At 39.2% G+C, this 15,470-nt stretch overlaps 1 protein-coding gene across 2 annotated transcripts in view; it reads right to left on the bottom strand.

Annotated features, from left to right (window-relative positions):
- Window positions 1–687: 687 nt before the first annotated feature.
- Window positions 688–15,470, bottom strand: part of ube2f (ubiquitin-conjugating enzyme E2F (putative)) — a 52,929-nt gene continuing 38,146 nt past the window's right edge. For both annotated transcript variants that reach the window (XM_042494619.2, XM_042494618.2), the window contains one exon: window positions 688–4,472. In XM_042494619.2, the coding sequence (XP_042350553.1) occupies window positions 4,422–4,472 (51 nt within the window). In that variant the 3' untranslated portion in view covers window positions 688–4,421. The remainder of the gene's footprint in view (window positions 4,473–15,470) is intronic.

Below are 15,470 nucleotides of genomic sequence, written 5' to 3'. Positions count from 1 at the left end.
CCACATGTTGGCCTTTGAGTCACACTGCTAACATGACAGAAACAAACGCTGTTTAACAAAAAGGACAATATAATCTTCATAAATTTGCAGTTTTAATGTCCTTACCCTGAGACAAAAAACAGAGAGAGGAAGCTGGTAAATGGGTGTGCCAAGTGGTTTTAGTTTGCTGCTGCATTCAGTAAATAAATCCATTAAGTCCTCATGCAGCAGGTGTCCATCCTCCATAATCCCCGTCTTTAGGGACTCTCGGTCAAACAAGCAATTTGAAGACGTTACTTTAACTTTACAGGGTTCATTCACATTTTATCAATACCTTTCCATGACTTCTCTATGACTTTAAGGCAATTTTCCAAGACCATACAGTTTCTTATCGGTTCTTTTGCATATATATATATATACATATATAATAGCTTTTTAAAATATATTTTTTTAAAAATTAAGAGCTGAATATCTAAATATAACTTAGGAACTGTTGATTAGTTATGAGAAGGAAGGGGGCTGTGCAAAAAAAAACATAACCATCCAATCCATAACTTTTTCAGTTTTTTTCATGACCAAAGGAACCCTGGCTTTAAGATGAGGCTTTTTAAATACCTGAATGATATTATATCAAATGTTTATTGGAGAAAATAACTGATTAGTAATGAGTAAATAATCATTCTAACATAATTAATACAACAAGACGCATTTGTTTCATTTATATTCTCTTTAATATATCTTAAAAAATGGATATACAATCTGAGAAAGAAAAGGTTGAGGAGTTGAAGAAGAACAGATTGTTAATCTTCTCCCCTGGCCCAAAGATGGAGTTAGCCCAAGCAGAGACATTTCCCAATAGCATCCTGGGAAAAAAAAATACACTGCGAACTGCCGAACTAAAGGACATATGACAAGTCCGAGTATTAGTAAGGCTAGCTTAAATACAGCGTATTGGGCTGCCATATCCTGGAGGCAACTACTACCATGACAATTAACCGTCATAGTGATTACACAGGATGGCTTCATATTAACAGGCAGTTGCATCAGCCGTCACGGTTTGAGTGGACCAACGCCATGCTGGAAAACACCATGGAGCGCCCACATTCACATTTACCTTCAATGGACCTGGTAATTGTCATATTCTCAGGGCCTTTATTTCAGCAGAAGCCAGTGTCATCTGTTGTTCTGTGTACTTTCGCTTAGAAATCAATGATTATTTGAGCTGTTGTACCCTGGGCCAGAAAAACAAAAAGAAATGAGGAGCAGGGGAACCAGAGCATGCTAACAAGTCAAATCATTTCAACACATCATACTTTAAACTGCCCACACACACATGCGCCCACACACACGCGCTCAGCAAGCACATAATTTCAATCTTTACACGCACACACACACACACACACACACACACACACACACACACACACACACCTCTGACATAAAATTTCACTCTTCAGCAACTCCATTTTTGACATCCTTAGTAAATGCACCACCGGCAGATTACATAGACTTTGCCTCATGCAGACGTGTGAACACAAAGCTGAATGGAGTGAGTTGATGCTCAGAGATATGACTTAATCTGGAGGCACATTGCTAGCCAGGACCAAGCAAAACACACATACACACACACACACACACACAGATGCAGACCACACCCTCACTGGCTAACTGAGTAACAGCCTCTTTTTCACTCACAAAATGAAAACGCCAAAATCCACACTGGCAGTGGAATAGCAGCACCTCCATTACATCACCATCAAGCTAATTAGCTAACAAGTGAGCTAGCGAGCATTGCAGCAAGCTAATTCATTGGTAGGCATGGCAGCAAGTATGAGCAACTTGTCTTCCAAATTTGTCCAGATCATAAACTGTATATAAATATGGACAATAATACAGCTCTCAAAAGTGAAACCAAACCATCTCTATCGCACCCTGGTGGCTGGCTGCAGTACAGGTCATAAACTCCACCCTCTCCATGTGGCAGATGGGACATAGGCCAAAACTAAATACTGAAAGTGTAAATCATAAACATTTTTCCCAAAGATGATTTCTGTCATTTTAGGTAGTTTTTATCATGCTACTTTATGTTCAGGTGTTAATTTTTCTTATCAGTTTGGATTTAATTACTTGTTTGATGTGATTTTTCATCATGATTGACACTTGTGTGTGCCAATTGGTGTGCTCGAGATCAAAAACGCTGCTCGTGATTGGTCGGATGTGTGTATGGGCAGAATCTCGGTATTTCAGAGATCAGCACTGCGCAGAAAAGGCCCCAAAGAAGTGTCTCAGACTTCACAAACTAACTTTTGTAGTGGCCCAACAGTCTAATTACAACTCTCGAGATTCACACATGATGCCATTGGGTCCAAAAAGACTTTCTCCCAATGACAATGGGTAAAAGATAGGTGGGTACATTTTCTTGAGTGTCACAACCTCCTCGTTTCATCATTGGGATTTGATCCATTTGGTAAGATAAAATTTGAACTGGTATTTTATCCCCTTTCAAGTTAGTGAAGCACTAAACCAAAGGTAGATGGCTCAGCAGGCACAAGTCTGTAGTGCCCTTGTTCTATGGGCCCAATGATGCAGCCATCTGGCACAGACAAACAGTTTTATTGGCTTCATGCTGAGCAGCTATCATAAGAATGAACTGGACCTCGTCCCCAACGCTGTATCCAGGTCTCTTAATACATCCATGGCACAGACTCTTGCTTCAATTGACTTCACCAACCCAAGATGGCAGCGGTCATATCCAGGATGTTTTGGCTTCAGTTTTGTACTGTGGGAGTAAGTACAAATATGCTGTCCATCTTTTTATACAGTCTACAATCCTGAGAGCAAGAAGGGCAACACCTCCAGTGCTCAGATTAAATGAGAGTCCTTTGCTCCGAGTAGAAACCTCTCACTCATTAGCTAGCTAGCTAGTAAGATCACTTGCTAGCTTGATATCTAACTGCCTTTATCCAAACGCATTCAGACAATGAAAACATACAGTCCATACAGACACAAAGACAAAGACAGAATGGAGCTCTGTCCTTTAAGAAAGACACACCCTTCATGTTAGCTTGGGAAATCTTCCACAGTGAGAGTGCTTGTATGCAGTCATGAAGTCTCGGTGCAGTGAATTGGGGCTATTTTTTCCGTACTAACAATGATATGAAACAATAACTGAGTGTATCTTTGGGCTTTAAGGGTGTTTTAAGGTGTTTACATCCATGTATAAACTCACTGAAAAGCTCTATGAATAGCTCAGGGGAGCTGCAGACACTAGTAACAATTTTCTGTAGTTTCATCATCACTAAGAGCTACAATTCCTACACTTGTTTTTTTTTGTAATGAAATTTAATCTGGATCCTTTAAACTCGTTGTTTCATTTCACTGTGAAGTACAGAAAGCTAGCACACAACAAAAATGTTTCACTGTCACAGTACTTTCTGATTGCACTGAAGTATGAAGGAACCTCTTTATCTTTGATGAAAAAAGGTACATCTTGTGTGTGTGTGTGTGTGTGTGTGTGAGAGAGAGATAAATGAGAGAGAATGATGGAACAAAGACAGAAAAGGACAGGGACGAAGGAGAAGCACAGAGGAGAGGTGACGGTGAACAGTACAATACATTTGGCTGCAGTTTTAGTAGTCGTACTTTGTCCCACTGGAGCTGAACACGCAAGAGAAGTCTGGATGTGAGTAGTGTGTGTGTGTGTGTGTGTAAATGCAGGGAGAATGACAGAGGGACAATGTGGTCATTCACATGCTGTCTAGTAGGGCTGGGGGCTTTCCAACTTGAGTGCGTGTGAATAATAGACATGTATAGTATGTATGAGTTTATCTTTTACTACAAGATGTAACAGTATGTGACACAATGTGTGTGTGTGTGTGTGTGTGTATGTTTGTGAACTCACATGCATTTTCTCTTTAGCGACACAAACATAGCAGGCACTGGAACAGAGAACTGATAGCAACAGATATTCTTCCACTTGAATTTTTTTTTAACAGCTGAACGTAACTTCCTTTCAATTTTTTGTGAGTCATCACATCGACTTCACTAGTTGTTGCCACGGCTCATTTTCCGACACACTCAGGGACACCTCGAGGGAGGCTGCGTCATTCAGTGACCTTGTCACAATGAACAGACATTGTGGTCATCGTAACACTCAAACAATTTAGCATAATTAAAGCAGATTTTTCTTTTGTATGCAAGTCTTTCCTCAAACGCGTTTTTTTTTTTTTTTTTTTTGTTCCTGCAATGTGTAGTTTATTGCAATTGGGTGAACAGCAGAGCATGGATGGGGCTGTGGAGGACAGTGGTAAGAGTCCGAGAGTCAGCTGTTGATTCACACATGTGATGGGGGGGGTTGTTGGCCAAGTTAAGCAGAGGCAAGGTAGCAAGGTAGAGCAGTTTGGTTGGTTGGTGCAGGCTGATGCAGGTAGCTGATGCTTCTATCATCTGGCGTAGTGCTTGATGTAATCTTGAACTTTATTCCGGAAATCCTCCTGGATTGGAGACAGGGAAAGGTGAAGAGTTAGATAGACGGCCAGACATTCGACATTTGTAGAAGCTAGGCACAAAATGAATCACAAACATGAAATGTCACACGCCCTCCTCAGCCAATCTAAAGTACTCTCCCTGGGTGATAGTGTGTGAGTGGGCTGGGGGCTGTTTTTGTCTCTGCAGGGCTTTAGACCACCACTATTTAGTCAAATTTTGCAGCCACAGAGCAAAAGTGTGACTTGCAAATATTATAAATACATGAATTGGGGAGCTGTTAGTTTGTTTTACAGCTCACACTGCAAAGGAACTGCATCAACTGTTAAACGAGCAAAAACAATAACTTCCTGCCCGAGACAAGCTAGGTGCTTCAGAATAAAAACACCAGTGTTTCCACTTATTTCATTACAGCAGTACTTTATTTGATTTAATTATATAAAAGTAGTTACTTCATTCAACTTTATTGTAACTGCAGTTTGTTTAATATTGCAGTATTTTAGAAGTCTACACTAGTTTAAAATAGATTTTAAAATTTTAAGTTACAAATCGGTATTGCAATATGGCCTTAAAAATATTGCAATATTATTTTTAGGTCAAATTGCCTTGCTGACTATAACATGCTGCACTAGCTGGCTCCTCAGTTAGTTGTGTGCTCTGTCTGTACTGTATATACTTAACATAAGCTCAGTGAAAGAAGTGAAGTTAAATGAGCACAGGGTCGGGGACCGTCGGGGCCCGTCAGGCTCGCACACACCTGTACCATAACCTGGCACATAGAGGCTGAGAGTGAGGTGGTACTTGATGGAAATCTCCCCATCTGTAACATCACACTCTTTTGCAACAATAATCTTATCAAAATGTCGCAATAAACTTGAGCAAAGCCAACAGAAAATAAAAGGCAAGACATTTACAATACAGAACATTAAAATGTAAGCACCTCTGAATGGAAAGCACTTTGAAATGTGTCACCAAAGCTCACTGAGTCAGTGGGGCGCCTGACTAAAATGACTTCTTGTACTTAACTTATTTTCTTAAAAAATTTACCAGGTTCACCAGTTACCAGTTAATGGGTGTCAGGCTATTGAAAGCAAAATCAGCTGAAACTGACATCCCTAAGAAAGTGTATTTAATTTTGGGACTTCCATACATTAATTACACCATTTAGTTAGTTGATGTAATCATAAATAACCTGCTTGTTACACACACTTAAAAGAAACTCCAGACAAAAGTAATTTCATTTTGAATTTCTGCACATTTTGCATCATCTCTCTCTCTCACTTTTTTTTTTTTTTTTGCATTTTGATTCAGAATATCTCATCCAGTGCAGACATCTCGTGTAAAAGAGAAACAAAAACACTTATTTATGATTTATGATGTCTATCATTCAAGTTGACTTTCCTTGGTTAAAGCCCTTCTGGTGATGTGTGCCTCCTCCACCCCTTTCCATGTTTATTCCCCCTCTTAATCATATCCCTCCTGGTTGCGCTTGGCGTCTTTCCATCCCCACCCACCACCCATCCCTCCATCCTGTGACCACCCATCTGTCACTCCTCTGTCCGATCCCTCCTTGTTACATCTCCCCTGCGCGCCCTCTGTGTGACCTGTCCTTCCTCTCCTGGCAGCCCTCTTGTGTTTTCTTGGAACATTTTGTTGGTTTAGCTGCTTGTGTCATCCTCCTCATACTTCACTCAATCTGTTCTTCAACACATCAGGCAGAATGCATTACAGTACATGCACAATATCATGGATTTGATCAAAGCACGTGGATTTACTAATTTGGGCTGCAGCAGCTTTCCTCTCTAAAAGGATTTTCTTTATTCTTTCTACAAGAGAGTGCATGGCTTAGCAAAACTGCATGACACACTGTAAATTATAGAAGCCGTAGTAATTAGTTGCATACTATCTACAGCAGAGGGGACAATCTTTTCTGGGATTAATGAGGGTGCAGTCTGTATTGCTGCAGCAGCATCAATGTACCCGTGGTCATGTCAGATATGTCTAAACCATGACTTTCACACCAAAAACCACTGAAAATTCATATAGCATCTGAATATGGGGCCTTGATCAATGGTTTCAGCACACTTTGTCCAATCAAAATCTAATCAGAAACTAAAATTACAGCTTTGTGGATGCCTCTATGCACAAGTCAAGCTGCAGCTGCAATTTACATCCATGTCTGTGAAGAGGATCGATACAATCAGTACAGCTTCAAAGTGGCCACCAAAGATTAGTAGGGATGTCCCTGTCGGAACGGAAGGATCAATATCGGTCCCAATCGGTGCATTTTTTAAAATCGATCACGATTAGCTATTTTAACCCAATCCTTTCAATCCTGTTTACGTCACACAGGTGTTGTTTATGTTGAGAACGGTTACTTTTATTATAATATTACACCAAGTGGATTTGACTACAATTTGTAAAGACATTTTAGTTTGTATATTTTTTATTGCTTTTATTTTATGAAGGAAAAAAATGCTGCACTAAGTGAAATTGTGATATGAGCTATATAAAAATATTTTTAGTTTGTTTGCTTTGTTATTTTATTTAAAAAAATATTAAAAACCCTTAGGAACTGCAGACATTTTTTCTCACATTGCATTGCAGAGCCATTTAACTATCTATTTTTGTCAAATCTGAAAAACAAAAAAATCCTTTACAGTATTTTTGAGATATTGCATTCACAAGAATGAGACAGTTGAAGTCACAGTGACCTTGACCTCTGAATGGAATCAGTTCATCCTTGAGTGGAAGTGGACATTTGTGCCAAATTAAAAAAAAATACCTCAAGACATTCTTGTGATATTGTGTTCACAAGAATATGATGGGCAGACAGACAACTTGAAAACATAACACATCCGACACTAATGATAATTTAGTGAACAATAGTGTTTTTAGCATGTACATATTTAGACTGTAAGGCATCTAATTTTACTTGCTTTCCACATTTCAATTTACAATTCACTTCATATTTTATTTAACTAATTTATTTGTGGCCTAAATAAAGTAGTGCTGCATGTGAGAGATGTCATACTATGGTTTGTGCTTTGCACCCTCCTTTCTCAGTCCACCCCCTCTCAGCCCCCCTCTCTTGTCTTGTTTTTTTTTTTACTTATTACCCACATCGCCCATTCATCAGCAGAGAGTCTGGGCTATTAAATGGCGTGCCTCGCTGTCCAACATGAAATTTCACATACAAGTGTCCCACAGTGACATCAGAGCAGTGATTTACGCCACAGCTCCATCGGTCAGTTAGTCACGCACGCACTGCTGGGGCTTCTGTGTGTGAGTGAATGACAGAACGTGAGAAAAAACCTCCAGTCAGAGGAAAGAGAAAGAAAGATGGAGAGAGAAGGGGGGGTCATGGTGTGTGTGTGTGTGTGTGTGTGTGTGTGTGTGTGTGTGTGTGTGTGTGTGTGTGTATAAACAGGGATGATAGACAGGAATGCTGAAAAGCTGCCAGCGACAAAAACATCAGCAGTGATGACAGCAGTTTGAGTATCTGTCCACAGCAGGATGATGGATCGGCCTTACTGCTGCTGAGGGGTCTTTCCCTCGAGGCCCTGTTCTAATGCCACAAGTGCAGCGGCCAGCACAAAGCCATGTTTTTTAGACTGTGTGGGTATCTCCACGTGCACATGCTGTGTTGGTTTATTTAGGTGCAGAGGCAATATGTGTAAAAATACTAGGCTTAACAAATGAGGAAACAATTTGTTAAGAAAAAAGGCTTTACATCAGAATTATATTCTACAACTGGAATCTCACAGATGTTTAAGCCTCTAAAATCTGATCTGACGCAGTTTGAGGTCAGTGATTCAAATAATTCAATAATGTTTTGAACTTTAAGCTCAGGAGCAAGCCGCATAATCCTAGCTGTGAGCAAACTGCAAAGTAGCAAGGTGAAAGTCAAATATTGTCAAACATTTTCATATTAGAGCCCTCTAAGTAATGAACAGATGATGTGAAATGGACTGCACCGTGCTGAATTCTTAAGAACTAAAAGAACCATGCCCTAATGAACTCAAGCTTTCCAAAGTGCCCCAAGGCAGAATCCCTTTACTAAATCTAAACTGAAAATAAGATTAAGAGTCTACAGCCTTGCTGGCAGCAGCATGCTGATGCACTAACTAAAAAAAAAGCAGATGTTACAAATGACATTTACGAATTATCCCCCAGGCCCCAAGGAACAGTGCTGAGCTTAGAGGCCAAATTTGACTAAAATACCTTTCCCGAATCAGATTCTAAATTGTATTGTGAAAGAAAAGTCTGTACATCAGTGGATACATTTTTTGAGCAGTACAACCTCCATGAAATGACAAAGATTAGATACCTTTATCACCGTTCAAGTTATCAGAGGGCTGAACCAGGAGAAAGCCACTTGGCTGGCAAAGGTTTATAGTGCGCTTACTTTATGAGCCAAACAATGCAGAAAATCTGGGTCACTTTATATCTGCTCTGAAAGTTGAACTATTTTGGCTTGATGCTTCACTGTGCAATTTAAAAACTATGCCTCACCTCCTACACTGTATCCAACTCTCTTTATACATCCACTATTAGCTCTAAACACAGCTGAGTCCTATGGGACTTTCGTGAGTTGTGCTTTTTCATCATAAACCAAAGTACTGGACAGTTCCGAACATGGGATGGTATGGCATTTTAAACTAATTATGACTGTAGATGAAAAGTTAAAGGACATCTGAACCAAATTTGATGTAAATCTATCAGATAGCTGCTGAGATAATTTACTTGAAAAGTGAAAACTTTGACATGTTGGTTGCACCAGAGGAAAAGTCAGAAGATCACCAAAGTCACTAGGATTCATCTTTTTGATAATAAATAAAGTTTAATTCAACGAAGAGTTGAGACAGACAAACAGACAGACCAACACTGCCATCCCTGGAACCAAAGTTGCACTCAAACCTGTATAAATGTGAATGTGAATTTCAATGTAAATATCAATACTAGACTTGTACCTTTTATATTGTTATATTTTATATTTTATATTTGTATCTTCTATTTTATCTGTTTTCTTTTTTTCTATATTTATGTTGCACCAAACCACCAGAACAAAATCCTCGTATTGTGTTAACTATACCTGGCAATAAATCTTTTCTGATTCTGATTCTGATTCTGATTCTGATTCTGATGCTGCTAGCATGGCGAAAAAGCTCACACACAAAAGCTATTTCACACTTCACACTTGTAATGCTTGTAACATTCTGCACTATGATAAACTCTAATGCTAGCTTGCATCTACATGCAGTTGAAGTGGCAGTGTCAAATTTCCATTTTTAGAAATGAGCAGCTCATTTTGACTTACAGTAAGCAAGCATCAGAAAAAAATAAGTTATAAGGGAATATATGTTGTATATATGTGTCATCCTCCTCATACTTCACTCAATTTGTATATATGCGATATATGTTGTATACCAGAAACTTCTTTTGTGGCTTTTGGTACAAAACACCCTGTGTCCACCTGTCTGTCTCAAGTTGTGTTGTATAAAATAAACACTATTTGTAAATATGAAATATTGGTCTGTTTGTCACTGCTTATCCACCTGCCTGTCTTTCTGGCTATTTTTGTCTGCCCAGCTGACTCTGTGAGTAATGTAAATGTTTGTGGGGAAATACACAGTAATCACAGACTACAGCAGACCCACACACACACACACACACACACACACACACACACACACACAGCATGCCACAGTGAGCCATTTAGCGCTGAAAACAGAGGAATAGAAGGTTTGCAGGGTGCACAGACACCAGAGAGGGAGTGAAGTTAAACAAACACAGCGGGGAGAGTCTTATGTAATGTGAAGATTAGGCATTCCCCAATTAGACCGCATCGACTTGAAGGGAAGAGCAAACACACTGACAGACAGAGAACACACAGAATTTAGTTTTAAATTGGGTTTAAACCAGCCCCAATTAAGATGTCCACCTAAGAACTGACTCTTAGAAAAAAATACAGTTCCTGATGAATATATATAAAAAAAATCTAATTGAAATATCACCTGTAAATTCAAGGATGACTTTAAAAAAATAAATAGTCTTCTCACACAAATTTATGATAAAAAAAAACACATTAACATACATTTACCTACTTTTTTTTTTTTTTTAAACTTTGTCCCACCCTCTCTCTGTTGCAGAAGAAAACTGGCTGAGACTGCAAATTACTTTGGCGTTCATTAGCCTGAAGACTCCAAGCAAACTCTGCAGTCGATTAAAAACTTTGTTAGGCAACAGCTTACTTTTTTTTGGCTCTATTTCACCCGCGGAAGGCAATTAGCTCTCCTCTCCTCCAGCGATCTGTGCAGGTACTCAAAATATGTACCAGCATCTGAGGGAAGGGGGATGCAAATTAAACCCTGTGGGTGCAAACGGTTACTTTAAAATCTGCTAAAAGTTGATAACTAAGCAACGGAAAGCCCCTGGATGAATAAGGTAAACAGATTGCAAAGGGAAGGATGAAGGGGAGAGGAGAGGTGTGAATGGGGAAAGGAAGAAAGGGAATAAAGAGGAGAGGCATGACAAGGGAGGCCAGGAGAATACTCAACAGTCTCCAGATGGTTTTGAGAATTCTGTTAATTTAGCAAAAATGTCGAAGCCCAGTCACGTCTGAGTGCGGTCCAGAAGAGTGTTTCTACCTTGAAGAGGTGTGGGTTTCATGTAAGTGAACTCCAGTGTGGTCTTCTAAGGTCGGCAGCATAAGTCAGAGCTTTTTACTCCACACTTAAAAGTTCAATGATTGAGCACGTCACATTACGACTTTATTTTCATCACATCCGACACTAATGATAAAGAAACTAAAAGGAGTGCTTGGGATGATTCACGGCATAATGGTTGAGATTATCCAGACCAAATACTTAGGAACTGTGTTTCTTAACAGACTTAGATTTCAGGTAAATACAGATGGCTTTGTGAAAAAAAAGGCTCAGCTGTGTCTAAACTGTTTCACAAAATAAACTCTTTAATTCATTTATTAAAAGTACTTGGATGTTTTTATTTATTGTGTTTACAACCCTTCGTTACGTCGTCCTGATTGCAATACACTTTTTGTCCTCTGGCGTCATTCTGACCCCGCCCTTATTTGACTGATATTTGAAGCATTATGTATAAATTGTCAATCAATTCTGTGTTACACTTTTAGTATTACTTCAGTCCAACCCATTACCACACATTGTCCCTTCATTTTGGAATTCAGGGCCAACATACCTTCTTTACATAAGTATAAAAAACATATTCTGATGGCAAAAGATTTCATTTGGGGTCAGAATGACCCCATGACAACACAAGGGTTAAGACAACAATAACTGAATAACCTAAGCTTTGAAATGACTGGAAAAAGACAACATCTTGGCACAGTTAAATTGATCAAGTAAGATTTTCAATGATCCGCCGTTGTTCATTTTTCCTGTCCTAGACCATAGGAATATCACATATTCATTTTGAAAACGGGCATAGTTCCCCTTTCAGTTGCTCTGCAGTTTTATAATAAATCCACAATATTTTTGGAAGTACTTGCTAAAAGCTTCTAGCATTCTTCAGCATATTATGTCACTCAATGAGTTCTTCAATTCCGTCCCCTAGTCCAAGTTATGATGGACAAAACAAAGCCTGATGCATTAAATTTTGTCTATCAACAGCGATATATCTCTAACTAACGGTATAACAGGAAGTGAGCTACCATCAGATGATAGCACAGCTGAGATGAAATCCCAGACATGAGCCTGAAGGATACAGATAATTACTGTGACGCATAAACCCTCAACAATAGAGATTCAATGACTGTCTCAAGCACACTTCAGCAGTGTGGATTCTTGCTGAGGCAGAGCCGTAACGAAAGGTCGATCTTTGACTCAAATATATAACAGCAGGCTGGAGACAGGATGAGAGGAAGTTGTTGTGACAGGGAGTTGAGAAGTGCCTCACCTTCCCCCTTATTTGCATTGCTCCCTGTCACAATTTGCATAGCCAATGGCATGTCCCCAGTCTTTCCAGGAGATTTAAATTTGAATTGCACTCCACCTCATGGAGAGTTGGTGAGTGTATTTTGGTGCAGTCCAGGTTTTGGCTCACCATTTCTCTATTTAATTGGCAGGTACTGGACGACAATAAGTCAAGACAGATAACTTTAAATGAATCAATAGTCACAGAATATTCCAACAATTTCTGTCTTTCACAGACTACTAAAGTCAACTGCCTGGTAAGCCAGCAGCTCCATCCTCGACCTAAAGGTTGAGTAGCTGCTATCACACTAACAGAAGTGAGACGGACAGACAGTGGCAGAGAGCGGAGCTGCCAGACTCCCCTCTGTACGCCAATTCTGCCCCAACATTGTTGCTCTCACTGCCTCACTGCCACTTTGACACTAAAGTGACAGAGCAGGTACATCCCATTATGAGGTGACTGGAGCTGCATTTGACTGCACTATTTATATGTTGACATTGCTAGATAAGATATATTCTATCATTTGCATTATTGCACTGAAACAAAACTGCATATATAATACTAAAGGACTCAAACATTAAGCCCTTGAAACTTGAACAAAATGGCTTAATTTCTTTCAAACACATAGGCAGATGGCAAAGAGCAACTTGAGAAGAAAGTATGTAAATATTAACAACATATATATATATATATATATATATATATATATATATATATATATATATATATATATATATATATATATATATATATATATATATATATATATATATATATTTTAAGGACAATCAAATTACCTGAAAAATGACCCAAAAAAAAGAAAAAGTAAAACAAAAACAAACAAACAAACAAGGAAATGACCTGAAAAAAGTGCTTAAAAAAGTAGAATAATATTTTTTAACATTATTGAAAGTTGAAAGAAAACAAACCAGTTTGCTCACAGTTCAAAGGTTTAAATACTTATGTAAGGTGTCTGAAAGCAGCACAATAAAAAGTGATGTGGCTCAAGGTTTCAAAGGGTTAATAATGCCTTGACAGACATTTACACAGATTGGCATCTCATCATCATCACTGTCTTACTCAATATAAAAAAAAGAAATACAGAGTCAGATGTGTGAGGTAAACTAGAATAAGCATGCAAAAATAAATTCACTCTGACAAACAGTTAAAAATAAAACATATTGATAATAAGTGAACACTGTTGTTTCTGTCTTCAATCAATATCTCATGTGACTCAATCTAATGTCTTGTCTTTACTGGGTACTCTAATGAGACCCTACAGAGACAGAGCGCTCACTGCTCAGGGCACACAGCTAATATCGGGGACAGAAGCCAGATCAGGCTGCAGCAAATGGTGTGTGTGTATGTGTGTGCGTGTACGCGCATGCTTGACATGATTGGCTATCGACCGGAGAGGCTAAGCCACTTGAGATACCTGAGGAAGCTGGAGTGTGATCAGATCAGAGAGAGAGAAAAAGAGAAAGAAACAGGTCTTGTACATTAATGAGTATCGATCCATGCATGGATGTCCATGTCGAGAATTAAGAGAGGGTGATGCATGAACTCTGCAGCTTAGTCACACACCACCCAAGGTGTCAAATGCTCTGTGCTTAAGAAGCTGTTAATATCACAGTATAGTATACAAAAATAAATAAATAAATAAATTAATAAATAAAACCTATTGCACTACAATAAACTAGCAACAAAATGATATTACTTTACTGTAGACATCTGAATTCTTCTGCTTTCTGGCAGTTTATCTTTTAGCTATTTGATATATGAATAATGACATGTGATCATGCTGCTGGGTGGTGTATTAAAGGGTAAAAGTCTACTCACTTTGGTTCACAGTTTTAAATTTTCAACCGGGGACTCAGATATTCTGACTTCCCATGGAGTTGAAATGAAATGTGACATGAGTTCACACGACTGTTACGCCAAAAAAAACACAAAAAAAAACACTACAGCCACCATATTCGAGCAAGTAATGCTTCAACCTACGTCAAATGAGACCTTTCTAGTGTGCTGAGGTGAACGATTAAACCTGAACCTAGACGACACCATCTAGTTTAAATGCGGTTGTCAATATCAATCAATATGAGTATCCCTGAAACATTTCACAGCTCAGAATTCATCAGCAGTCTTCATAAAGCTTCAAACATAAGCACTGAGGGGGTCACACAGACAAAGAGGGTTGCTTTGAAATAATCTCTGGCCAGTCAGAAGATGTAGTCTGACTTCAGCCAATCAGTCTGCGATGTCAGGTAATCTTTCAAAACACTCACTGGTACAAATATAATGCTGGGACTTCAAACTATCCCAAGACAGTTCCCTAATTCTGTTTTGTTGTCATACTGTGTTTGTAATACAGGAGTCTGTTCATGTGCACTAACAAAATATCCACTAACACCAAACAGTGGTGCAATACAACAGTCACAACCTAACTTTCTACACGTAACACACACACACACAGAGGTACTAAATTGCCCATGAGGATGGTCCCTTTCAGCCACTTTAACCAGCAAATGTGTTCAGAGAGCGGGAGGAGTTCCACTTCAAACACCTCACCACACACATCCACATTTACATTCATATGAGTGCTGACACACACACAGACACACACACAGACACACACACACACACACACACACACACACACACACACACACACACACACACACACAGACACAGGCACAGACACACAGACACACAGACACACACACACACACACACACACACACACACACACACACACACACACACTCCCACAGCTTCACCCACTCGCTGCTGAAGTAGACTACAGCAGGCTGTGACTCAGTGGGAGTGGGTCATGGATGGATGGCTTTGTGTTTTCAGTTGTTGGGACTCCAGAGAGCCAGAGCGGCACAGTGAAGCAGCGCCAAAACTTCCAAGTAAAAATAACGCTAATTGCTTTAACAACATGTCCTCCTTTAATTTGCACGTTGATTAGTTTCTGAAAATGAAGTAGTATTGGTTAGATCATCAATTAAGTATTGAGAAGATTCAGGTTCAGTATTTATGTGTTTAGCATA

The sequence above is a fragment of the Plectropomus leopardus genome, chromosome 10, assembly GCF_026936395.1.
Source record: "Plectropomus leopardus strain MGB_pleo_1.0 chromosome 10, ASM2693639v1, whole genome shotgun sequence".
NCBI classification, from domain to species: Eukaryota; Metazoa; Chordata; class Actinopteri; order Perciformes; family Serranidae; genus Plectropomus; species Plectropomus leopardus.
This window is presented reverse-complemented; position numbering and strand designations above follow the sequence as displayed.